At 46.0% G+C, this 26,894-nt stretch overlaps 1 protein-coding gene across 1 annotated transcript in view; it reads left to right on the forward strand.

The window, feature by feature from the left end:
- The first annotated feature begins 1,097 nt into the window (after positions 1–1,097).
- GARS1 (glycyl-tRNA synthetase 1) overlaps positions 1,098–26,894 on the forward strand; it is a 35,648-nt gene continuing 9,851 nt past the window's right edge. The window contains exons 1-9 of the mRNA XM_063126576.1: positions 1,098–1,187; positions 7,084–7,185; positions 8,692–8,794; positions 14,109–14,250; positions 17,254–17,342; positions 20,961–21,037; positions 22,544–22,689; positions 24,630–24,779; positions 25,761–25,923. Of these exons, the coding sequence (XP_062982646.1) occupies positions 1,128–1,187; positions 7,084–7,185; positions 8,692–8,794; positions 14,109–14,250; positions 17,254–17,342; positions 20,961–21,037; positions 22,544–22,689; positions 24,630–24,779; positions 25,761–25,923 (1,032 nt within the window). The 5' untranslated portion in view covers positions 1,098–1,127. The remainder of the gene's footprint in view (positions 1,188–7,083; positions 7,186–8,691; positions 8,795–14,108; positions 14,251–17,253; positions 17,343–20,960; positions 21,038–22,543; positions 22,690–24,629; positions 24,780–25,760; positions 25,924–26,894) is intronic.

Raw genomic sequence — 26,894 nt, forward strand, 5'->3', positions numbered from 1 at the left:
CCCTATAAAGAAATTTTAAAAGCTCCCTGCAAGCAGAAAACTAGCATAACAAAGATTTTTAAAAAGCTCCCTGCAAGCAGAAAACTAGCATAACAGGAAGACGTCTCCCTCCTGCTAGTTACGATTGCTTTTATACTTACAGGGAATTGATTCACTTTTTACGTGGGGCGGGGGAAACATTCAAATATGATATCCCTCCTTTCCATCCACAGTCTGAATTTATTTATTACATTTTTATACCGCCCAATAGCCGAAGCTCTCTGGGCGGTTCACAAAAACTAAAACCATGAAAAGCATAATAAAACGACCAACAGTCTAAAAACACAAAGACAAATTACAAAAAAGCACAACCAGGATAACACCGTCTCCCCTAAAACCTCATTCTGCTCCCTGGACACAAAACCCATAGAAATCCCCACGTCACCAATAGATCATTTGAGCCTCAGCGCAGACACTGAGCATGCGTGAGATGCAATTTATTTTTACTTTTTTGTTCGGGCCTCGCGCGCCCCCAAGCGACCACTCGAGGAAGGGGCAGGAAAGAGGGGGGGGGGGAAAGAACGTTGCCTTAGCAACCGGCGCGGCCTACTCCGGCCCAAGGGAAAGGCGAGGCCTGCGTGGATTAGATCCGTCCCGCCTCCTCAGCCGTGTCGAATCTGCGGCTGAAGGAGAAGCCGGAGCCGGCGGGGACTCCGCCCTGCTGAGCGAGGCGAAAGTGCCGCTGTGGGCCGGCTGCCGCGTTGGAGTGCGGGCTTCTCCGGCAGGGCGGAGCCGAGCGAAGAGGGAGGCCGCGCCGGCCGGGGATTTCATCATGCGGGGGGCTGGGCCTCGCCGCCGTCCTCCTCCTCCTCCTCCTCCTCCGGCTGCCCCTCCTCCGCTGCTCCATGCCGTGGCCCCTTAGCGTCTTCCGCGCCGCCTCGCTCGGCAGCCGCCGCCGCTCCCGCCAGCCCCTCGCCGCCCTCCTCCTCCTCCTCCTCCCGCCGCCTCGCCTCGCCGCCTCGCTCCACACGGCGGGCCGGACCCTTTCCCTCGCCCAGTCCGCCTCGCAGCGACCCCGGGCCCGCCGCCCCGTCCCCGCCGCCGCCGCCCGGTCCTCACCTTCCTCGCCGTCCCCGACAGACCCCGGCATGGACGGGCCCGCCGCCGAGGCGCTCTTGGCCCCGCTCAGGCAGGCGGTGCGGCAGCAGGTGAGGCTTCGCCCGTCTGTCAGTGGGGTCGGGGCGGTGGGTGAGGGTCCCCCCTCTTCGGGGTCGTCTGGTTCTCAAATCCTCCGCCCCGCCCCCCCCCCCGGACTCCTCTCCTCCCTCTCCATTTGGATACCCGATCAGACCGTCCCTGTAAATCTGTGGGGTCCCTGGATATAAGGATCTCCAAATCTGTGGGGTCCCTGGATATAACGATCTCCAAATCTGTGGGGTCCCTGAATATAAGGATCTGTAAATCTGTGGGGTTCTTGGATATAAGGATCTGTAAATCTGTGGGGTCCCTGGCTATAAGGATCTGTAAATCTGTGGGGTCCCTGGATATAAGGATCTCCAAATCTGTGGGGTCCCTGGCTATAAGGATCGCCAAATCTGTGGGGTCCCTGGATATAAGAATCGCCAAATCTGTGGGGTCCCTGGAAATAAGGATCGCCAAATCTGTGGGGTCCCTGGATATAACGATCTCCAAATCTGTGGGGTCCCTGGCTATAAGGATCTGTAAATCTGTGGGGTCCCTGGCTATAAGGATCTGTAAATCTGTGGGGTCCCTGGATATAAGGATCTCCAAATCTGTGGGGTTCTTGGATATAAGGATCTGTAAATCTGTGGGGTCCCTGGATATAATGATCTGTAAATCTGTGGGGTCCCTGAATATAGGGATCTGTAAATCTGTGGGGTTCTTGGATATAAGGATCTCCAAATCTGTGGGGTCCCTGGATATAAGGATCTGTAAATCCGTGGGGTCCCTGAATATAGGGATCTGTAAATCTGTGGGGTCCCTGGATATAAGGATCTCCAAATCTGTGGGGTTCTTGGATATAAGGATCTGTAAATCTGTGGGGTTCTTGGATATAAGGATCTGTAAATCTGTGGGGTCCCTGGATATAATGATCTGTAAATCTGTGGGGTTCTTGGATATAAGGATCTCCAAATCTGTGGGGTTCTTGGATATAAGGATCTGTAAATCTGTGGGGTCCCTGGATATAATGATCTGTAAATCTGTGGGGTCCCTGAATATAGGGATCTGTAAATCTGTGGGGTTCTTGGATATAAGGATCTCCAAATCTGTGGGGTCCCTGGATATAAGGATCTGTAAATCCGTGGGGTCCCTGAATATAGGGATCTGTAAATCTGTGGGGTCCCTGGATATAAGGATCTCCAAATCTGTGGGGTTCTTGGATATAAGGATCTGTAAATCTGTGGGGTCTCTGGATATAACGATCTCCAAATCTGTGGGGTTCTTGGATATAATGATCTGTAAATCTGTGGGGTCCCTGGCTATAAGGATCTGTAAATCTGTGGGGTCCCTGGATGTAACGATCTCCAAATCTGTGGGGTCCCTGGCTATAATGATCTCTAAATCTGTGGAGACCCTGGATATAATGATCTGTAAATCTGTGGGGTCCCTGGATATAACGATCTCCAAATCTGTGGGGTCCCTGGCTATAATGATCTCTAAATCTTTGGGGACCCTGGATATAATGATCTGTAAATCTGAGGGGTCACTGGCTATAATGATCTGTAAATCTGTGGGGTCCCTGGATGTAACGATCTGGGTACATATGTCCCCTCTTTATTAGGCTTCCCAGATGTGGGGTCCCTGGACCTCTCTTGGTACTTGAAGGAACCCCCCCCCCGCCCTACCCCTCAGGGTAATATTTTTAGGCCATAATCCCAAAAGGACTTTACAAGGATGCACTGTACCCGACAGGACCTACTTCCGAGTAAACATCTATAGGATTGCACTGCAATCTCTTGAGCTAAGGGCGCTCAATGAAAAGATGGTGATGGCTCTGGATAGCCATTATATTTGAGTTTCTGGGTGGGCTTTGCCTAGAATTCTTGATCTTTGTGTTTTAGGGGATTCCTTCCCTCCCAGTATTTGCTCCTTTAGGGCTTGGTTGGTGTCTGTATTGCTGTTCTCCTAAAACTTGAAAAACTTCATCTATTGATTTTTTTGGTCAAAAGCTTTCTTATCCTCTGCCTAAAATTAGATACCTGCTCTCCACTCAAATTGTAGCTGTGGGATTAAGGGATATCTATAGGGGTTTTAGTTTTGGTGATTCTAAAGGATGGTTTATCTGCAGTTTAGGGTTTTTGTATGGGCTCTACACACAGATCCCCCAAGCCTTTAGAATCACCTCTCTTAGGTAGAATCACTCCCTCTAGTTCTTGCTCTATATACCTGTCTGAAGTTAAATTCATCTGGATATCCCTAACCCTATAGATTTAAATCTACATGAGGATTTTGTCTCAAAGTGTCTGCCTTTGTATAATGTTTCTGTTCTCCCAGAGTTGCAGAGGTCTTTTTAGGGCTCCTTTGCCTTTGTAGAATCAGGTTCTAATGTAGTAAAGCTAATTTTTCCTCTGGTGTTCTCTTTCATACAGCTAAATTCCTACCATGTTTTTGTGGCTGTTTTAGTGTGGATGTTTATCAGCATATAGGTCTGGATCTTTTGCTAGATCTGCCACCTTATTATTATTATTATTATTATTATTATTATTATTATTTATTGCATTTTTATACCGCCCAAGACTGCTTTCCCATTTTAAACCAGTCTCAGGGGATGCTTCTCACTACAATAAGCTGAGCAGTGGTGTGGTTGTTTTATCTAGAACAGAAACTGTATGATTTCCTGTAGATCATGTGTACATGATGCTCTTTTCCTGCTACAGAGTGAAATGATGATGTGAGCTCACTTCCTGTACAGGCTGGACTCCATGTGGAGCATCACTTTCTACTTTACACATCTTTTACACACAATCCTATACAGAGTTGTAAATCCTGTTGAATTTAATGGGATTTACTCTCTTGTAACTGGGCTTAGAATTGCACCTTTAGCTTTCTACAATTTAGATTCACTTGGGATGTATTAATCCCAATGGAACTTTTAATTTGTCCCTTGATAACACTGATATGACACACTGGATTGGGTCTCTGTGCTTTCTCTTTCATTGATATGTGTTTTCCATAGCCTTTCCCCCTTCTTAAAGATTTGGGCCTTGGGGGGCCCTGAAGTTTTGTGCCTCTTCTATGCGCTGAGCTGATACATTTCTCTAATAAAACTTTTTTTGTGTGAGGCCTTCCCATTGTAAAGAAGAGCTTTCCCTCCCCGCAACCCACCTGACTATTGGATCTGTTTGATTCCTGCAAGATTCTTCTATATCTCATCCTACATCATGACGTATTATGTATCTGCATGTCGCACTCTTACAGGATTAGACCTGTTTGGCTATATCACATTTGACAGTTGAGGAAATGCCTCACCTGCAGAGATCCATTTATTTGAAAGGTATTTAAATGGATGGTTTGGTTTGTCTAAGTTCCCTATTATGGTATTCTTGCTGAGCTAGTCTTATAAAAAGGACGCAGATGGCTGTCCTTTACACAATAGGATGAGTATGTCTTAATTATAATAGGTTTCGGCTGATTTTTTTTTCTGAATCATCATACAGAAACTGAAATTACTTGTTTGTAGGGTGCTCGTACTGAATAAAATTAAAGTAGCTTGACACAAGGGTCATAAGTTACCATTTAAAAAAGAAGTCACCCCTGTAGTTCAGATGTGTGAGTGCAGCGGCGTGTCTTTTAGTAGAAACATTACTGCTTCCTCGTTCCTGGAAGAAGGGGGGAAATGGTATCATGTCAAATTACCAGAAAGGAAAAGCTGAAATCTGGCAAATGAAGAGGCGGCTTATAGGGGCTGGCGGTGGCTTACACTATAAATGAGTCCTCGTTCCTTCATTAGGGAAGGAAAGGAGCACTTTAATTATACCTCTGGGGAGATCTCCTTGATCGAGAGATCAGTCAGCCTGGGCGGGTTAATGTTTTCCTCCTGCAGCGCTGCCTGATGCAATAAGCTGCTGTGCTAGAGGGTGGATCCCTTTCCCTGTCATAAGGGACCAAGCTGCAGTGGAATATGCCACATCAGGGCTTCTCTCTTGCACTTTCATCGGGCAGGTTCCCTTAAATCAAACGATGTCCTGTCAGCACACCCTCTTCTTCTGTGTCTGGGGCTCTCCCTTTCTTGCCGTTTGAAACGGCGCAGGCTGCATGCCGTTGGCCTTTTGCGGTGTCCTTTTTGCAGTTTCACACTTGGTAACAGCCCTGCAAATTTACAGTGGCTTTCTTTTGGAGGCGACAGCAGCTGCTTTACTGGGATTTTTCTCTGAACAGACTCCTCTCCCTTTCTTGGTTTCCACTGTGTGTGCATGTGTGTGTGTTTAAAAAAAAATCAGTTCCCTCCCTCCTTTCTGCCACGTTAGCTTGCAACTGCAGTGACTTAGAGTAAAACTTTCAGTTAGAACAGTGCTGGTTATTCGGACGGCTGATACAGAATTGGCAGACCCCCCCCACCCCCCCAACATTAAGTTTCTGGCCTGTCATGCTTTGTATCTGTCTTTTATTTAAATCTTGTAAAACCTTCACATTTGACGTTTTCCCTCCCCGCTACTCTGGTCTTCCTTACCTAACTGGAGTAGAATCTTGAATTTTTCCTCTCCCTCACCTTTTGCTTTTCTGTGCATTGCTTTCTGTGCAGCAAACGGATAAAAATAAAATGTAGATTTTTTTTTAAAGCAGTATGAGTCAAATCCTTTAAATAAGGAAAAGATTAGTAGGTGGAAGATAAGACGCCTAAATTGATAAGTGTGAAACTAGGTAGATCATAGAGTTGGTCTTTTAAAGTGGAAATTAATCCGTAGGACAGCCTTAGGTTATATTAGGAGACTCACTGCATTGGTCTGTCCAGCCCTGAATAGGTAATCTCTCCTTCTGGCACCAACTCTTTATGGTCCCTGAATAATCTCTCCTACCGGCCCCAACTCTCTATGGTCCCTGAATAATCTCTCCTACCGGCCCCAACTCTCTATGGTCCCTGAATAATCTCTCCTACCGGCCCCAACTCTCTATGGTCCCTGAATAATCTCTCCTACCGGCCCCAACTCTCTATGGTCCCTGAATAATCTCTCCTACCGGCCCCAACTCTCTATGATCCCTGAATAATCTCTCCTACCGGCTCCAACTCTCTATGGTCCCTGAATAATCTCGCCTACTGGCCCCAACTCTCTATGATCCCTGAATAATCTCTCCTACCCGCCCCAACTCTCTATGGTCTCTGGCAGTGGACGCTTCCAGTTTGGTGACCTGTTGTAATTTGGGTGCCCTTTCCCCCATCATTGAGTGTACCAGCCTTCCCAACCTGGTGCCTTCCAGAAATGTTGGACTACAGCTTCTATCACTCCCAGCCAGCATGAGCATGATGGGAGTTATAATCTGACACATCTGGAAAGCACCAGCTTTAGAAGGCTGGCAACCATGGCTTCCTACTCTGCCCTCTGGATGGATAAGGGCTGTGAACCACTAAATGCACCGGTCCTGACAATTTATGTATGGGTTGAACCTGAAACCTTTCATATATACAATGCTTGTATGAAAGATTCCTGGAGAATTGTGAATATGAGGTAGGGAATTAAAAATCTACCCATTTTACTTGTGAAACCATCTGTAAGCCCTCAGCAAAGCTGTCTGCAATGACCTGCATTGGTGTTTTTTCAGAGTTGTATGATTTTTACTGAAAGTGCCTTCATAACTCGCTTCTGCCGGTTTGCTTTTTCACCTTCACATCTTTCAGAAAATGAATGTTTAAGATACTGTTTGGATGTATTCATTAAAGTCCCCGCTTCCACCCACCCAAAGGCAACGGTGCTGCTTTAAAAAATCATTGGGGTTAGTTAGGTTGTCCCTCAAATCCATGCCTCTGAGAACCCAGGGTTTGTTGGCATAGAAGTGCCATTTCTTTCAGTGATTGTCACCTCTCCCCCCATTTATGGGATGTCATCAGAACAGAACCTATATCTGAACTGTTTGCAATTCTTCTAGGGAGAACTTGTTCGAAAGTTGAAGGACGAGAAGGCTCCTCAGGTGGATGTAGACAAAGCAGTAGCTGAGCTCAAGGCTCGGAAGAGAATCCTAGAAGCAAAGGTGAGTCTTGGAATCCTTTTATGGTGCTTCTTGTTTTTTCCTCTTATCCTAGAGTAAATGGCCTGGTTTGCACATAACTTTAAACAGGGCATTATCATTATGAGGACACATTCATCCCGTCCACATTTTCAGCATGGTTGCAAGTAGGATATCGGAACCTTCCACTTCCATTTTAGATCAAGCACAGTTTAACATTGCATCTCAGCCCTACATTGACTGGGTTCACACAAGATGATAACACACAATCAGTGGTTGAGTGTGGGTTGAACCATGGGTTATCATGTTGTCTGCAACTAGCCACACTAACAAACCATGGCTTGTTAACCACGAACAAGCTACAGTTCACAACCCAACAACAAACCATGGGCTCTCAGGGTCGCTTGTTTGAGAAAAATAAGCCACTGGTTTCAGACAACACAATTAGCCATGGTTCAAACACAGCCCACGCTCAACCCAAATTCAACCACTGAGGGTGGGTTGTTGTGTTGTTTTAACCCAGTCATTGTGGTTAATCTTAACTTACCTTTTGTAGTTGTGTTCAAAGGCCGATGGGAAGAGGCTGTCACTTTTTTGGGTCGTGTGAGTACCTGTCTACTTTTTTCTCTCTCGAACTTCATTTTATTCTGAAATCTGTCATCCCAGCTTTCTTCTGAGCCAGTGCAGGGTGGGGATAGTTAGATTGGATAGTAAAGAAATGCTTGGTTAGTAATAGTACCCGCACTGAGGTCCAGGCTCATTCCTACACTTGGTCTTAAAGAAGGGATAGCACAAAAGTTTTCAGTGTGGAGTTGAACAGATACTGTTTAGGGTCCTGTGCAGTTAGAATCAAGGAGCTGTCTTGGTACATTTCAGCTATACCTTTATCATAGGAAAACTGCATGAAGCATATGTGTTGGTTGCAACATGCCTGTAGGCCAGTGATCGTCACTACTTTTTTTTAAGTAGGAGCCACTCTGTCTCTAGGCATTAATGCAATTGCTCCCCACCCCCAGCACAGTTAATTGGCTGATTTCTCCTGCATCCTCCTCTTCCCCCACACTCAGCCATCTTTCAGCTGAGAAGCTGCAGGTTTCCTGACTCCCCACCCCGAAAGCCGCCTCCGGTAGCCCAGATCGCACCAGCCAGCCCACCGCTAAAGCAAACAAAGTAAAGCTTGAGAGCCCCTGCTGAAAGTGAGGATGAATGTGAGAGAGGTGGGAAGCCAGACTTGACGTGATTGGAGCCACCAGTATTCTGACCCACCTGTTTCTCTAAGCACAAACAGGATTGTGGCTACTCTGCTGCAGCGCTTCCATTACTGCCTCCTCTGCCTGTCGTCATGCCTACTTCAGAGTCATGATTCTGAGGCAACTGAATGCTACATGTCCTGTGACTGTATTTAAATGTGTCTTTTACTGGTGTTGGGCAGTGAAGCTTTAGAGAGAGAGAGAGAGAGAGAGAGAGAAAATAACTTGCAAAACGGGGTGTCTGGTTTTGCTGAACTATTATTGTCTTTCTGTTTTTCAGGAACTGTCTTTGCAGCCTAAGGATGATATCGTGGAGAGACCTAAAATGGAAGACACCCTGAAACGAAGATTTTTCTACGATCAGGCGTTTGCTATTTATGGAGGTACACAATCATTACAGTAGCAGTTATTCAGATTACTGGTCAATCTTCTATAATAATAAAAGAGGATGTGTGCCTGTCTGTCAGCACCATAACTCTTAAGTCCACGAGTCGTAGACACTGGAAACTTGGCATTCTTTCTAAGGGCCCCCCAGTGGTGTGCACCTCGGGGTTATTTGGTTTTAAATATGCATTCATTTAAATTAATGCATAGCGTGTTTTGACTCTTGCAGGACTGCTTTCAGTCACGAGGTGGCATGCATAGCTTTGCAGCTAACCATGCATAGCTTTGCAGCGGATATGGTTCGAAACCAATGGGAAGTACTCTGAGGGACAGAGTTATATGGTTCCCTTCCCCTTCCTGTGGGTCAGAGAATGGAGTAGACTAGGCCTCTCCTTCAATGGGCCGTGTCTTCACTCGGACAGTGTCGAACTCAAACAGCTGCGTGACTTGGCCTGACAACTTCTTTTCCAACCCATGCAAAGTTGGGTCTGCTTGCTAGTTAAACATAAGACAAACAATAAAATAGGGATCATGACATGGTAATAAAAATAAAATAAATCGTGAGCACCCATCAACGATTTTGCAGTAATTTCATTCATGTCATAACACAGAATAAAACAATTCTGCTCTCTCATCTATTATTGGCAAGTAAATAGTCTAATTTTTGTACGTTAGACCATTTAATTCACCCTATCAGTAACTAAGGGAAACTTTTCCAATCCTGAAGATTTCTGATCCCCAGAACATATAAGTTAGAGAGCAGAATGTTAAGAACAGTTAAAATTTGCTGGTCCTCAGGAGCCCTCCAGAATCTTTACACCTGAGAACGATTGTTCTACCCTTTTACATGGCTGAATCAAGGTGAAGTTTCCAGCTACCTGAGCTGGCCAGCAAACCTCCAAGATAAGAGGTGTACGAGTCAAGGTACCAGATATGGCTTACAGCCAAAGATAACTTTTTGGTTTGGTTTTGTCACAGTTAGTACTCAGCAGATTTCAGCTGCAAAAGCTGCCCAGGCCCGCCAGCAATCTGCATACACCAATTTAGGCATAAGATAGAAGCACAGTGTTTCTGGCAGATGGAAAACTTCCCCTTGCAACTCATGGGGGGGTAGGAAGAAAGGTCACCTCCAATTAATTCTCTAGCGATGTTAAAAAAGAAGAAGTTAAAATTAAATGGCCAAGGATACCACACTGCTTAACCAAACATGCATTAGAAATTGTATTGGATAGAATACAAGTAGAGCAGTCAGCAACGTAAGTTTGTGGATGCATTATTATCCCCAACTTTATTTCTGTCTATGGCTGGGGTCTCCTACATAGGGCCCATTGGTACCAATGGGCCCATGGACTCTTCTCTCGGCACCTGCCAGATTCCCTGTGACTCCTGGTATGTGTTTTATTAAGATTTTTTTTTTTAAAAAAAACTTTTATCCTGGAGACAGGCATGCCGTAATGTGGAGATTGTGGCAGATTCCAGCACCATCTTTATTTGGGTTCAGAAGAGTGGCTTTGTGTTTTAGAGCTCAGGCCACACCTCTGCCTTGTACTTAGGTTTTTGGGTGAGTCATTTTTTGTTTTTGTTTAGCCAGTTTGCCTTCTGGGAAATGAGTGCTTTGTGATTGTATTGGAATCTCTTCTCGATCCTCCCAGAGTGCAGGACACGGAATAACGGGCTCAAGTTAAAGGAAGCCAGATTCCAGCTGGACATCAGGAAAAACTTCCTGACTGATAGAGCAGTACGACAATGGAATCAGTTGCCTGGTGAAGTTGTGGGCTCTCCCACACTAGAGGCCTTCAAGAGGCAGCTGGACAACCATCTGCCAGGGATGCTTCAGGGTGGATTCCTGCATTGAGCAGGGGGTTGGACTCGATGGCCTTGTAGGCCCCTTCCAACTCTGCTATTCTATGATTCTATGATTGGCCATGCCCCATCTGGCAGCCATTTTGCAAGAGTACCCATAACACACTTTTAAAATTCTCAATGCACCCACAGACCCAGAAAAGGTTTGGGATCCCTGGTTTATGGTATTGGAAGCCACCCTATAAATGCATTATACAGTAGTCTGCTCATAACCTGTAGGGTCAAGTTTCAGAAAGTAGTGCTGAGGAATTTCTGCTTGATGATGATGATGATGATGATGATGATGATGATGATGATTTATTTATATAGCACCATCAATGTACATGGTGCTGTACAGAGTAAAACAGTAAATAGCAAGACCCTGCCGCATAGGCTTACATTCTAATAAAATCATAATAAAACAATAAGGAGGGGAAGAGAATGCAAACAGGCACAGGGTAGGGTAAACAGGCACTGGGTAGGGTAAAACTAACAGTATAAAGTCAGAACAAAATCAGGTTTTTTAAAAGCTTTAGGAAAAAGAAAAGTTTTTAGCTGAGCTTTAAAATCTCATGGCATCTGAGCTCTGGGGTCCCACACAGTTCCATTGTTGGTAAGAGAAGTGCATTACGAAGGCACGAAGAAGAGGGCCTTTTCTGTGGCGGTGTCCTGACTCTGGAATGCCCCCCCAAAGAAGATCCGACTGATGTTATCTTTTTTAGCTGCCAGAGTTAAACGATGTTTATGGTGTTTAGCTGAGACTGAGGCCGTAGCTAGACCTAAGGTTTATCCCTGGATCGTCCAGGGGTCAAACCTGTTCACCTAGGTGACACACAGGAGATCCAGTGCTCAGGCAGGGGCGAACCCTGGATGATCCAAGGATAAACCTTAGGTCTAGCTGTGGCCTGAGTGGTTGATCTATCGATTTCTGTTTTATGTCTTAATGCTTGTGTTTTATTATATTGTTTGTTTTCTTTGTTCACTTTTGTGAGTGAACGGTGAAAAAAATCAAAATAAATAAATACACAATTTAGACTTCCATGTGTAAGTGATGATCAACAGTAGGATGGCTGTTCCAGGAAGTGGCTTGTTTTTTTGCATATCTAATTTGACTAACACATCCTTGGCACGATTCAACATCTGGACTTGGGACTTTTTGCCTGTTCCTCTTTTTCAAAAACCAAGGGTGTGGTTGGCAGATGTGAAAGAAATTCATAGAAATACTTATCGTATTTATTAAGAGGATTTATATTCTGTCTTTCTACAATAAAATAGTGCCCAAGGCATTGATAAACAGGAGTGTCTGAAATTTTGAAGCAATTCATGATCTTCTCCACAAGATCTTATAGATTTGTTCAAACATCAGTTTATGCTGCAGCCCCTCCTGGAGTGCAGAAGAGCCCTGACCCTTTGCCTGTTGTATTCAGCTGTAAAAAGCCCATTAGCATGGATTTTATTTATTTATTTATTAAATTTATATACTGCCAAAGCTCTCATTCAAAGGATTTTGGCCTTTGAATGCCATTGAAACAAGGTGTTTGATAGTGACCTTGAGTGTTCATAGGAACATAGGCAGCTGCCTTATACTGAGTCAGACCATGGGTCCATCTAGCCCAATATTGTCAACACTAATTGGCAGCAGCTTTCCAGGATTTCAATCAGGATTCTTGCCCTACGTGAGGTTCATCTACACCAAGCAGGATATTCCACTATGAAAGCGGTATGAAAGTGGTTGTTGTTGTTTATTCGTTCCGTCGCTTCCGACTCTTCATGACTTCATGGACCAGCCCACGCCAGAGCTTTCTGTCGGCCATTGCCACCCCTAGCTCCCCCAAGGTCAAGTCTGTCACCTCCAGAATATCATCCCTCCATCTTGCCCTTGCGGCCCCTCTTCCTTTTGCCTTCCGCTTTCCCTAGCATCAGCCTCTTCTCCAGGGTGTCCTGTCTTCTCGTTATGTGGCCAAAGTACTTCAGTTTTGCCTTTAATTCCCTCAAGAGAGCAGTCTGGCTTTATTTCCTGGAGTATGGACTGGTTTGATCTTCTTGCCCTTTTTTTATTCTCTCAGCATTTTAACAATCTATAAATTAAAATTTAGCTTTGCTGTTTTAAATTTGTATTTTCAATTTGTATTTCTGCACTGCTGCTGATTTTGTCCTGGTTGTGCTTTTATATTGTATTTTATATCATGTTTTTATACTGTTTGTTTTATACTGAGTGGCTTTCATTTTGTGAACCCCCCAGGGTGTTTCGGCTATTGGGCAGTATAAAAATGCAATAAATAAATAAATAAAAGGCAGGAGCCACACTACTGCTGTATAGTGATACTGAAGTGCACTGCAGGATCTACACTACTGCTTCATAGTAGTACTGAAGTGCACTGACAACTATTGGGGCTCATGACACATCTACACCAAGCAGGATATAGCACTATGAAAGCGGTATATGGTCTGTGTCAGTGGGCCCCAACAGTTGTCAGTGCACTTCAATACCACTATAAAGCAGTAGTGTAGATCCTGCAGTGCATTTCAATACTGCTATAAATCAGTAGTGTGGCTCCTGCTTTTTATATACCACTTTCATAGTGCAATATCCTGCTTGGTGTAGATGAGCCCCTGGAGAAGCCGGAGATCGAACCTGTGACCTTCTGCATGCAGAGCGTGTGCTCTATCACACTGAGCTATGGCCCCTGAAACAGTGATAGAGAAAGCATGAATTACTTCCAGGTTTCATGTGAAGAGAGCCTCGTGTGGCGCAGAGCGGTAAAGCAGCAGTTTCTGCAGCTGAAACTCTCCCCACGGCCTGAGTTCGATCCCACTGGAAGCTGGTTTCAGGCAGCCGGCTCGGGTCGACTCAGCCTTCCATCCTCCCGAGGTCGGTAAAATGAGTACCCACTTAGCTGGGGGAAAGGTAATCACGGCCGGGGAAGGCAACGGCAAACCACCCCGCTATAAGGCCTGCCAAGAAAACGTCAGCGAAAGCTGGCGTCCCTCCAAGAGTCAGTAATGACTCAGTGCTTGCACGAGAGGTTCCTTTCCTTTCCTTTCCTTCCCTTCATGTGAAGAGAGGTAGGGGATGATTATATCCATTACAACAAAATAAGTCCTTTCCCTTAGGTAGACAAAACGTGCATTTAGGGTATAGGCATCACCCCCACCCACCCCCAGTCCCATGAGACTCGTAAGTGAAGATGGAGGAAAGGTGAGTCGCTTGCGCTTCTTGTCTGAAGCTGCCATTGATACAGATGTGTCTATACAGCCTCATTCTAGCTGCAATCTGTTATATTTAAGGCCTGGTCCTTGATATGCTGAGCCACACACCATAAGGCAGAATTGGGCTTTTGCATTTAGCATTATTTTAAGTTTTAACAAGGTTAAAAGTCTGGGTGGAGTTCCGGTCCAGTTAGCCGGAGGAGACTGTAACTAGGGATTGTGTGTGTTCACAACATCTCTCTCTCTCTCTCTCTCTTGCAGGTGTAAGTGGCCTGTATGATTTTGGCCCGGTTGGCTGTGCTTTGAAGAACAACATAGTCCAAGCCTGGAGGCAGCACTTCATCCAGGAAGAGCAGATTCTCGAGATCGACTGCACCATGCTCACGCCAGAGCCGGTTCTGAAGTAAGCGCAGTCCCCTCTGTGCAGGCCTGCGGGCTCGGCAGGGGTGGCGAGATTTCGTGAGCCATGGAGGCTTCGTTCTGTTTGGCTTTTTCTTTTGTTTTGCCTCACGGAATGCACAAGGCCATTTAAGACACACACACACACACATTGTCCCTTTCCCTCTCTCTCTGTGAATACACACATGAAAATACAGAAATAAGCTTCATGCTACAAGGCTTACAATCACCAGGGCTGCAAGTACACAGTGAAGTCTCAAGCTAGAAAATCCCACTATTAATCTGAAAATCCTGAAGTCTTGAAACCCATTACCTTACGTTTTTATCTCCTAAAAGCAAGGGACTGCAGCAGTTCCTTGCCTATCCTCTCTCCTCCCCACCCCCCGGAACTCACTTAAGTGGATCATAGCACTTGAGAATGGCCACTGAAGCATTGACAATCCTGGGTTCAAATATTGGCTAGCTATGAATTAACTTGGTGACATTAAGCAAATCACTCTTCTCTCAGTCTTGGCCCATCATCAGCTATAAGGGCTAAACTAATTCTGGTCTGCCCTGCCTTACCTGATCATTGTAAGGAATACCAGTGAAACATAAGTGAAGTGTTTGGGGCTTTCAAAGCAGCCCTCCTTGCTGGAAGTTGTTGTTTGATATATCTGGGCGGCACCAGGTTGGGGAAGGGTTAGGGTTAGGGAAAATACGGTGTCCTTATCCACTAAGTCAGTTCTGTTAATTTTCTGTATTTTATAAAAGCCCTGTCCTGGACCCAAGTTCTTCAGACCTGCTTAAACAAAGAAAAGCTGAACTAATACAAGGGATTAAATCTCAATTTTGGGCCCTTAATGGCTAAAATATTTGTGAGGACATTTCGTGCCTCAACAGTATGAAGGCAGTGATGCTTCATCTTATAAATATTATCCTCACTTCTAGGGTGAGTTCAGGAAAGAACCGCCTGCCTCCATTTGATAAGGGAGCCTCCCGAGCAGGAGAGATTGGCTCAGTTCAGACAGCACGTTTGTCTACGCAGTGGGAAAACTCCACTCAATGGTTGAGTTCGTAGGGGGTACTCCCCACACAACAGGTTCCAACTCCCCCGTTGTGTGACTGTGGCCTCCCGTGGAGTTGAGTAAAAGTCAACACGATGTTTGATTGACAGTTCCTCCACCCTCTCTCCTCCCCGGTCCTCCCGATGGTATGCCATCAGCCATTGCTGCAAAAAAAATAATATCCCGGTTGCTCTCCTAGAGCGGCACTCGCTCCTTTCGCCACTCTTGCCAGGAAACTCAGTAGCCAGTGGGAGAAGTCAACTCAACGCAACAGAAAACTCCACGGAGCCCAACAGACAACACAACAGTTGTGCAAGAACTCTCCTCTGCACAGTGTGGATATTCAGCGTGGAGTGTTTTCTTAGAAAAAATAACCTTCACCATTGCATGAAGTTTTCCCTCCAGACAACACATTTCCCAACGGTGGTGTAAAAACTCCACCGTGGATTTCTAAAACCACCATTGAGCGACGTGTTGTCTGAACTGAGCCATTGATTACAAATGACTGAAATCCCCAAGAAAAAAACAAATTTTAAAATCAAAGTTCCCATCGATACTTCCTATATTTCCTAAACAATTATACTCCTGAATTAGTTAATCTAAATATCCAAATGTTAATTTCTAACTAAATGGAGCATTTCCACTGTCTAGGAAGACATATTTCTGTGGTAAAAGTATGGGAATAAACCCATGAGGCAGCAGACAGAGCGATGTGTGGTCTTTCCTTCTTTCCAGTGTTTTTGATTTCTATTTTAACTTCTGATCTTTCTCCAGTATCGGATAATTCTCCTCCCATGCCCTAATTCCGCTTCTGCCTCTAAAACACAAAGTAGCTCACAGTTCAGAACTTTGGCTCATTGCAGCTCTTGTGAACTTGTTCAGGGACAACTGACGGCCCAGAAATTTCGAGAAGCAAGGGCAATTTTATAGAAATTAATTACTGGGCAAAGGAGTTTATTTTCAGAAGCTACCAAAGGAAATCTCTTGATTCACTGGGAGGGGTTAAATATTCGTAATTTGAGAACTGAGAAAATTGTAGAGCTGAGGGGTTTAACAAGCATCATCCAGGTGGGCACAGTGGATTCTTCTAGTGGTGTAAAGGATGGCATCTCCTGGAGTCGTCATCATCATCAGTTTATTGTGCTAGCCAAAGGCCATGACAAATACATCCATAAAAAGCATACAACTATAAAAGTACACAACAGTTTAAAATAACCAAGGGAACCTTAAATTTACTGTCAGTAAAGCTCTCATTTCGCTCAGCGCTCTGAGTCTCCGTGGCAGTTTCTAGCAATTTTATCTAGTTCTCTCTTCCTAATCTTTTTTTGCTGCCAGTGCAAACAGGGCCACTTTATGAGTGACATAACTGTTGGTATCGCTAAGGAGGGAGAGAACTGTTTCTGCTTGGGCATTCATGCCTCCATATGTCAGCAGCGGTTTCAGGAGTCTCTCTCTTGGGTCCCTATACAGAGGGCAAGTTAACATATAGTGTGCCATGTCTTCCACTTGTTGTTGACCACAGATACATAATCCTGGAGTCTAGAGCTACATCCCTGTCTGATGACTTGCCAGTTCCTCATCTCATTGCCAATCCCAGCATAATAGCATATATGACCTATTTCTATATGCTTGACTTCAGAAAGACATCCCGTCATGTTTGTTTATCTAGAAAAGGGAACTTTAACTTAGTGGTGTGGAGGGCCATTGATTCAGCCTTAATAGACTGCATGTATTCAGATTTGATTTGAGCCAGGCTGTTTTAATTAAAGGGAAGTTTAAAAAATCATAGGGAAGCATAGTTCTCATTTAGAGAACCATGGAAACTCATACCAGTCCACCTCTATAAATGTTTTGATGTTAATTCAGTGATTATTTTTAATGTTAATTTTTCCAATGCAAGTTGCTAAGAGAGTATCTTGTCTTGATGCTATTTGGGATGATAATGTTGTTTGCCATTCTAGGACCTCAGGCCATGTAGACAAATTTGCGGACTTCATGGTGAAGGATGTGAAAAACGGGGAGTGTTTTCGAGCTGACCACCTCCTAAAAGGTATGCACTCTTGGAAGACTTGGGCTGGCTGGAGTGGTTTATGTTGGTTTATCTTGCTTCACCAGTAGATGTTCTAACAAACTGCTTGGAAGCTATTAGGTCAACCCTGTAAAAGTCATGTCAGCATAAGTATGTGTTCTGGCAGACTGCTATCTTCACGCGTCATATTTTCAGGAGGTTAAGCTGACAGCAGTCAAGGCTGCAAACTTACCTTCTTACAAAAAGAGAGTAGAAAGATTCAAGTTTCCCAGAAATATCTGTTGGAGCTATACGCGAGCTATGTTTCTTAATATGAGATCTGGTTTTCTCAGAAATTGCCTCTCCCGCTGTGTTAGATGGAGCTTAGATAAGTTACCTGGTTTGGGCTTGAATCATACCCAATAGCTTTGGCTATTGGGTGGTATAAAAATGCAATAAATAAATAAATACTGCAATTTTATCTTTGGGAAGCTGGAAAGGGCATTCTTCAGTGGAAGAGGGTGTCTTGGTCTGGGCTGTTCCTTCCATTGGTTTTGTAGGCAAAGTATGCAAAAAGCTCTGTACTATTACCGTATTTCTTCGATTGTAAGACGCCATCGATTGTAAGACGCACACTAATTTCAGTACCACCAACAGGAAAAACCCCCCCCTAAGACACACCTGCAATTCTAAGACGCACCCCATTTTTTGAGATGTTTATATGGGGGGAAAAGTGTGTCTTAGAATCGAAGAAAAAGGGTAATCCCTTTTGATGGGAGGAGTTCTTCCTGGACCCCTGTTCCTGTACTGCCAGGTTCCATATGGAAGGCCCATTTCTTTGGTATTCTTCAGTTGCTTAGATTTGTTAACCTTCATTAAGAGGCTCAAGGCTGTATTTAAACATGAACTTATGTTCAGGGTTTGCATGTGGCTTTCTGTAGTCTTACATTCTCGTGGTTTTGAACACTATCAAATTATGAAACATGAATGATTGCAAACCCTTGTTAAGATCCCAACCACAGAGTAAAGCCATGGTTTCCTTGTACTAAGCCCTGCCTCTGAATGGCATGTCTAAGGAAACGCCCATTGTCACTGCTACTGTGGAGGCTGGGGAGTGGAGGAAGTTCCTTAACCATGGCTTGCTCAGGGCAGAAGTACTATTAAGAGCATCAGAAGAGCCCTGCTGGATTAGACCAAGGGTCCATGGAGTCCAGAATTTTGTTCACACAGTGGCCAACCAGCTGTCAATAGGAGACCATTATTATTATTATTATTATTATTATTATTATTTATTTATTTATTTATTTATTTATATAGCACCATCAATGTACATGACCAACAAGGAAGACATGAGTGCAACAGTACTGTTGCGCACATGTTACCCAGCAACTGGGGTATACAGGCTTAGTGCCTCTGATAGTGGAGGTAGGATATCACCATCAGGACTAGGGGACCCCCCGATCCTCTTCGTGCCTGATCTGCAAATTGCGGATCGGGCCCGATCCGCCCCGCCTCGATCCGCCTAGGGGCCGCACCGCTCCGCTGTGGAACTCCGGCTCCGAATCGGAGCTCCGCAGTGGCAGGGAGTGGTGCCAGGTAAGGCCCCTTCCCTCCTCCCCCTTCCCTGTGTCCATCGTGCCCCATCCCAGCTTCACTAGAGCCCGTGGCTCAACCAGGAACTGTAGGCGCCGATTGCGGCCTACACTTCCTGGTTGAGCCGTGGGCTCTAGTGAAGCTGGGATGGGCTGCGACGGACGCAGGTAAGACCCCCCTCCCCCTTGCCCCCTTACCTGGCTCTGCCGCCGTCGCCTTACAGGCGGCAGTGACAGCAGCAGGGCCAAGTAAACCCCCCGTATCTTTTTTGCGGAGTTCCGGATCGAGTTGAAGGATCCACCTTCACCTTGATATGTTCCGCAGTGCTTCGCGGCTTCCCTGATCCTCTTCGCCTCCGTCTTAAGTGGAGGCGAAGCCCCCCGATCCGCTCCTGCTTCTCCAGTCCGAGGAGAAGCGGAGCACATCCCTAATCAAGACTAGTAGCCATTGATAGCCTTCTCCTCCAGGAATTTATCCAATTATCCAACCCCCTTTTAAAGCCATCCTGATAGGTGCCCCATCACTGCATCTTGTGGTAGTGAGTTCCATAGTTTGACTATGTGCCCTGTGAAGAAGGGCTTCTTTATATCTATCCTCAATCTCCCACCAATCAGCTTTATGGGATGACACCAGATTATAGTATCTCTCTATCCACGTTCTCCGCACCAAGTGTAATTTTGTGTACCTCAATCATATCTCCCCTTACTCGCCTTTTCCCCCCAAGCTAAACAATTCCAGCTGTTTTAACCTTCCATGATAGGGGAGTTGCTCCACCTCCTTGATCATTTTAGTAGCCCTATTTAGGCATCTATTTACGTACATCCTTGCTTGCCATTAATACTTAACCATGTTTAAGGAAAAGAAACCATTGTTAAGTGTAATTTCTGCCTGGTGTCCTGGCATCCAGACACTGTTTTCATAGCTTTGCACTGACCAAGTGTGAGTTATTGAGCTGCACCTACATGCCTGCTTCTTGGCCGTTCGCTTCTTTTATAGAAGTTGTTAGGCTTGTTTCCAGCGGTCAAAGTAGTTACGTTTGTTGGTCTGGGCCACAGGGCTGAGATTGTTCGAGACAGAGCTCCTTTCCTGTAGCATTCTGAATCTGCTAAAGCACACTGATGAAGACTCTGACTGAAGGCAACTCTTTGTGACGAGGAGTTTAATTTAGGTGCTCCACTTTGTCACGAAATAATGTAATTTAGAAAGGTAGCATTAAAATGGCAACATTTGTGAAGCATAATGTAGCCTGCAGCATTCAGACTTGCTAGAGATTTAAACAGTTTTCTATGGCTTAGCCCTCATTACATCTGGCTGACCTGCATAGACCAGGGATCTTTTCATAGAATCATAGAATAGCAGAGTTGGAAGGGGCCTACAAGGCCATCAAGTCCAACCCCCTGCTCAATGCAGGAATCCACCCTAAAGCATCCCTGACAGATGGTTGTCCAGCTGCCTCTTGAATGCCTCTAGTGTGGGAGCGCCCACCACCTCCCTAGGTAACTGATTCCACCGTCGCACTGCTCTAACAGTTAGGAAGTTTTTCCTGCTGTCGAGCCAGAATGTGGCTTCCTTTAACTTGAGCCCGTTATTCCGTGTCCTGCACTCTGGGAGGATCGAGAAGAGATCCTGCCCCTCCTCTGTGTGACAACCTTTTAAGTATTTAAGTATTTTCGCATGGAACATGTGAGGAGAAATGTTGTTCTAGTTCAGTGACTTTCAGACTTTGCCTTCAGGCGATTCTTTTCCACATCGCCATCTGTGCGCGTTCTATCTAAATATCCGGGGATATTCCAGCATGCCTTGGTCTCTGCCCTGTTGGGCCTCGCTGTCACCTACTTGAACTAAGAGTGTGGCCTGGAACGTGGTCAGCTCTCTCCTGTGGCTGTGCTTTGGGGGAGAAGGTCAGCAGCGATGGGCGAAGTCTCTCTTGGGGAAGCTTGTGTACCGCTGCTGATCTCCTCAGACTGGTGTGAAGACCCCGGCTCTTGTTCTCTGTTTGCATTTGGGGGGGGGGAGGGTTTGACGATTGGCCATGAACGCCTCTTTCTGCCCTTCTTCCTTTTGCAGCTCATTTGCAGAAGCTGATGTCTGACAAGAAATGCACAACGGAGAAGAAGACTGAAATGGAGAATGTGCTAACGCAGGTCAGTAAGTGTTTTGGCAAATGGACGTGTGTGTGTGTGTGTGTGTGCGTGTGTGTGCAAGCTTTCTATGCTTTATTTTCCCACGGCTGAAACAAGAGACTGAATGCACCTGCAGAACATGGAGGTTAATATCTTGCAAATGAGAACTTCCTACATGTCAAGAACCCAGGGCTGAATTCGTTTGCCTTTAGGTTGCAGTGTGTAGATACCAAAGAATTCCTCTGTTGATCAAGCCTCCGAGCACTGACATCGTAACATGGCTGAGATATGGGGAGCCTGTCCATGAGTCCCCAGCCAGAGGCCCACAGCTAGCCCCCAGAGCCCCCCGGCTTGTCTGCCTGCTGCTTCCCCTTATTTTTGCTGCCTGGTCACCTGCCCAGGCAAGGAGAAGGAACAGTGGCTTCCCTCACCTCGCCTCATTGTTCTCGGCACTGGCACAGATTAGATCCACAGGTTGACAGCAAGCAAGTGGGTGGCGAGGAGGAGGAGGAGGAGGAGGAGGAGGAAGGCCAGGGTGGGATGGGGCGGGGCAAGGATGTACTCTTGTCCAGGGTGCCTCCAAAACCTGGAGCTGATGCTGGTGCTGTTGGTGTGCATGGGGATTCAGTAGGATTGTGGGCCTTGCTTTTATTTATTTATTTATTTATTTATTACATTTCTATACCGCCCAAAAGCCGGAGCTCTCTGGGCAGTTCACAAAAATTAAAAACCGTTCAAAGTATAAAACAACAGTATAAAACCGTAATATAAAATACAACATAAAAGCTCAACCAGATAAAAAGAGCAGCAATGCAAAATTAGAAATTGAAAACACCAAGTTAAAATTGATTTATAGACTGTGAAAATGCTGGGAGAATAAAAAGGTCTTTAAATGGCGTCTGAAAGCATATAATGTAGGTGCCAAGCGAACCTCCTTAGGGAGCTCATTCCACAGTCAGGGTGCCACAGCAGAGAAGGCCCTCCTCCTGGTAGCCACCTGCCTCACTTCCTTTGGCAGGGGCTCACGGAGAAGGACCCCTGAGGATGACCTTAGGGTCCGGGCAGGTACATATGGGAGGAGGCGTTCCTTCAGATAGCCTGGCCCCAAGCTGTTTAGGGCTTTAACTGTTAATACCAGCACTTTGAATCGGGCCCGGACCTGGACTGGCAGCCAATGAAGCTGGAAAAGGACCCTGTTCGTAACCTTGCTTTGATTCACTTTCTAGGTGTCTCATTCCCTGCAGAATTCATATGCTGGGAAACGTTTGTTCGTTGTTTCTCACGGCGCACGCCTGCTCTAGAGCCTCATTTTGTCACCAGTAAAACTCTTAGAAGTTGCATTGGAAAACGTCGCCTTGCGCATCCCCCGAAGTAAATGCTGGGATAATCATCAAATGGGCCGTGCAGTTGCAACATCTTGCAGTTGAAGAGGCTTGTGTCCTGTTAAAGAGGAGATGGGGTGAATAGAAGGAGACCCTGCTGTAACATTGTGTGCTAATTTGATCATCTTTCCTGTTTTGTTCGCAGTTGGACAACTATGGCCAGGAAGAGCTTGCAGATCTGTTTGTGAATTACAACGTGAAGTCCCCCATTACAGGAAATGACCTCACTCCCCCTGTGTCTTTCAACCTTATGTTCAAGACCTCTATTGGGCCAGGAGGAAACATGCCAGGGTATATTTAAGAGCTGACAGCTTTTCTCTTATATTTTGTGCTTGGTGAGGGCGGCTTGGTACATACTGCAACTGAATACATTCCCACGTGGTCTGTTTCTACTCATTCAGCCCTCCTCATTTTCCCTAGAAAGTCCTGAGAGTCTTTGATTCATTCATTGGGGAGGGGTGGGGGGAGAAATTACATGTCCCAGCAGGGAGGACAACGTGGTGTGCAATTGTGGATGTGTTAAGCCTGGCAAGAATTTTAAAAAAGCAATCTGTGAATCCATCCTCAGCCTTTGCCAGGAAGTGCTTAAACCAGCCTCGTCCAACCTGGTGCCCTCTAGGTATTTTGAACTACAACTCTCCACAATTCAAGAAGGACGCAGACAAGCTGGAGCATGTTCAGAGGAGGGCAACCAGGATGATTAGGGCTCTGGAAACAAAGCCCTATGAAAAGAGACTGAAAGAACTGGGCCTGTTTAGCCTGGAGAAGAGAAGATTGAGGGGAGACATCATAGCACTCTTCAAATACTTAAAAGGTTGTCACACAGAGGAGGGCCAGGATCTCTTCTCGATCCTCCCAGAGTGCAGGACACGGAATAACGGGCTCAAGTTAAAGGAAGCTAGTTCCATCTGGACATCAGGAAAAACTTCCTGACTGTTAGAGCAGTACGAGAATGGAACCAGTTACCTAGGGAGGTTGTGGACTCTCCCACACTAGAGGCCTTCAAGAGGCAGCTGGACAACCATCTGTCAGGGATGCTTTAAGGTGGATTCCTGCGTTGAGCAGGGGGTTGGACTCGATGGCCTTGTAGGCCCCTTCCAACTCTGCTATTCTATGATTTTCACCATCCCTGACAGTTGTCCATGCTGACTGGGGCTGATGGGAGCTGTAGTCCAAAAGCCTCTGGAGGGCATCTGGTTGGGGAAGGCCAGCTTACACCAAACTGTGATGTTTGAAATGTGGGTTTGTTTCTCTGGATTTACACTAAGATAACTCAACAGGAAACCAGAGCTGTTGCTGAGTGGATTGCTCTTGGCATCCCTATGGGTAGGTCAGCTTTACTGTTTTAGGATGTGGCCAATAAAATTGATGAAAAGGGGCCGTGATGCTTCCAGCTGCTACCCAAGGGTATCAATAGAGTAGGGCAATTAAGGGTGCAATCCTGTGGGCCCTGGAGAACGTCCCAGGGACCATAGCATTTTTCGGATACCCTGCTACAACTTTGGGAGGGGGACTCTAAAACTTGATCCCTCACCCCATTCATTTGGAGCTGGTGTGGAAAGAACAAAAGCAGCTTCGGAGGGCCACATAGACGTCTAAAAGGGTGCCGCTAGTGGATGGGGAGAAGAGAGGTCAGGATCCCAAAAAATCCTAAGGCCTCTCCCGCCCCGCACCTTTTCATGTTTGGCTCAGAGGCTCATCTAGAGGAACGAGGAGGAGGGAGAGGCGAACATCGCTTTGGTCACTCTTCCTGCCCCACCGGTAGTGACCCGGAAGGACTTTGGATACGTGGAAGCCTCTGAGATCAGAAGTTTCTTTCTAAAGGGCGGCAACCCAGTGCTGTCCATGAAAATCATTTTACAGTTGAACAAACGCTAGTGCCACTGTTCCCAGCGTATCAAACGCAGGAACAAGAAAACGAAATAGAGATCCCGACAATAAAATGGGGGAGAGACGGCAAGTGTAGGGCTCAGGACCTTGGCCCCTCATCCCAGTCAAGTGAGCCAGTAATGCAGTGAATAGGGGCAGCCTGGGAGGAGATGCTGACTGAGCCCGACTCAGCTAGCTATTATTACGTTGCACATCCTCATCGTAAGACGGATCGCTCCGGAGATAACAGTTGGGGGAACCAGGCTGGTCTGCTATTAGCCGAGTTGTTTTCCTGCTTCCCTGCCACTTAATTTTTTGTTGTATTGTTTGTGTGTGTGTGTGTGTTGTTGTTGTTTTTAAAGTTACCTGAGGCCGGAAACTGCACAAGGGATCTTCCTGAACTTCAAACGCCTTTTGGAGTTTAACCAAGGCAAACTGCCTTTTGCTGCTGCTCAGATCGGGAACTCCTTCAGAAATGAGATCTCGCCTCGCTCAGGCCTCATCAGAGTCAGGTAGTGCACATTTCCTCCTGTGACACAGAAACCGGGAAGTGGGCTCCTCTCCTTGCTGAACGGAAGGGAATGCAACCTTGTGCTTGCTAGAATGCATCGATCAGGGCAAGGATAAGCCCTCCCCAAATGGCCTCCCTGCCTCATCGTCTCCCTCTTTCACTGCTCAAGGCGGGATATTGATTCCTAAGAGGCCCTACTGTGTAATTTTAAGTGTATTTATGTCAATATATATATAACTCAAATTTTCATTGCTCTCCAGCATGGATTTTATTTGAATTCTTATGAATTCAACCACTGGGACACCCCTTCCCCCCAAAAAACACTTTCATACCTCCGTCTTTCTTCTTGGTGCATCAGGGGGGTGACTTTGACTGAGTATATAGTGGCTTATATGCAGTGGCAGGAGGTAACAGCCTCTGAAAGTCTTATACAGATCAGCTCCCCCCAACTGGATTTATTTCAAACCAAGGCCATTTGGCTCTGCAGAAGTGTATTGATTTTTTTCTTTCATTTAAAAGAAAACGTTCGATCTATAAGCTTCTAGGACCTATTGAATGTTGAGGGTGTCAGCTGGAATAACAAAACAAAACCAAAAAAAAAGGAGGAGGAGGAGGAAAACAGGGTTGTTGTGGGGAATGGGGAATTGGTATGTTTGAGCCTTGTAACTGTAGCAATTTGCACCACCCAACTGAGTGGTTAAAATGACCTAATTGTGGAACTGTGAGTTGAATACAGCTGTTGTGAATGATGCTAGCGGCTTCATTAGGCGAAATGAGCCCCTGGTCTGTAGTGGTGCACCAGTAGTGGTGCACCAGGACTGAGTTCAGGAAGCCATGAGTACTGAGAGCATTGCAGTGGCTTGGCTTGTACCTGTAGGGCTGTGGGGTTCATAGTGTGTGGGTTCTTTAGCTTCTGGGGAAACGTTGCGGTGACCACCAAAGAGAATAGCTGCTAAACCTAGGGCATGTCTTCGTGTTTTAGAGAATTCACAATGGCGGAAATTGAGCACTTTGTGGATCCCTGTGAAAAACATCACCCCAAGTTCCAGAACGTAGCAGACCTCCACATTCTCCTGTATTCCTCCAAAGCCCAAACCAGTGGGCAATCAGCTCGTGCCATGCGCCTGGGGGATGCTGTTGAGCAGGTAACACGAGTGTGCATTGTAGTAAGAAAGTGTCGACAGGAGACAACTCATAAGAACATAAGAGGAACCATGCTGGGTCAGACCAAAGGTCCATCTAGTCCAGCACTCTGTCTGCCAGGAACCCACAAGCTGGAACCCACAAGCTGGACACTCCCGCACATGTTCCCCAGCAACTGGTGCTTACTGTCTCAGATAACTGAGGTAGCACATAGCCATCAGGACTAGTAGCCGTTGATAGCCGCCTCCTCCAGGAATTTATCTAACCCCCGTTTAAAGCCACCCAAATTGGTGGCCATCATGGGATGACTCCTTTGGGTTCTAGTGTTATGGCGGAGAGAGAGAGAAATGTCTCCTTTTCCACATTCTCCACACCAGGCATAATTTTGTACACCTCTATCAAGTCTCCCCTTAGCCTCCTTTTTTCCGAGTGAAACAATCCCAGCTGTTGTGACCTTCCCGCATAGGGGAGATGCTCCAGGCCCTTGATCATTTGAGTTGCCCTTTTCTGCACTGTTCCCAGCTCTACAATACCTTCTTTTAGGTGTGGTGACCAGAACTGTACACAGTATTCTAAGTGTGGCCACACCATAGATTTGCATTAAGGCAGTGTGATATTGGCAGTTTCGATCGCCATTCCTTTTCTAATAATGCCTAACATGGAGTTTGCCTTCTTTACAGCTGCCGCACACAGGGTGGACATGTTCATCGAGCTGTCCACCACAATCCCAAGATCTCTTTCTCAGTTGACTTTGCTGATTTCTCAGCTTTGTAGAGGGAGGGATATGGATGGAATCTGGCCATTTCCATTAGTTCAGGAAGCAATAACTCTGAGGTTGCCTCTACAGGCTTAAGTCAGTTTAACTATTATGGTATCTTCCATAAGGAACCCTGGGAATCGTGGTCCTGTGAGCTAGGGATTTCCGAATGCTCAGCACCTTCCAAGCACAAAACCTCTTGGGCTATCCTAGGGA

Source organism: Elgaria multicarinata, chromosome 1 (assembly GCF_023053635.1).
Source record: "Elgaria multicarinata webbii isolate HBS135686 ecotype San Diego chromosome 1, rElgMul1.1.pri, whole genome shotgun sequence".
NCBI classification, from domain to species: domain Eukaryota; kingdom Metazoa; phylum Chordata; class Lepidosauria; order Squamata; family Anguidae; genus Elgaria; species Elgaria multicarinata.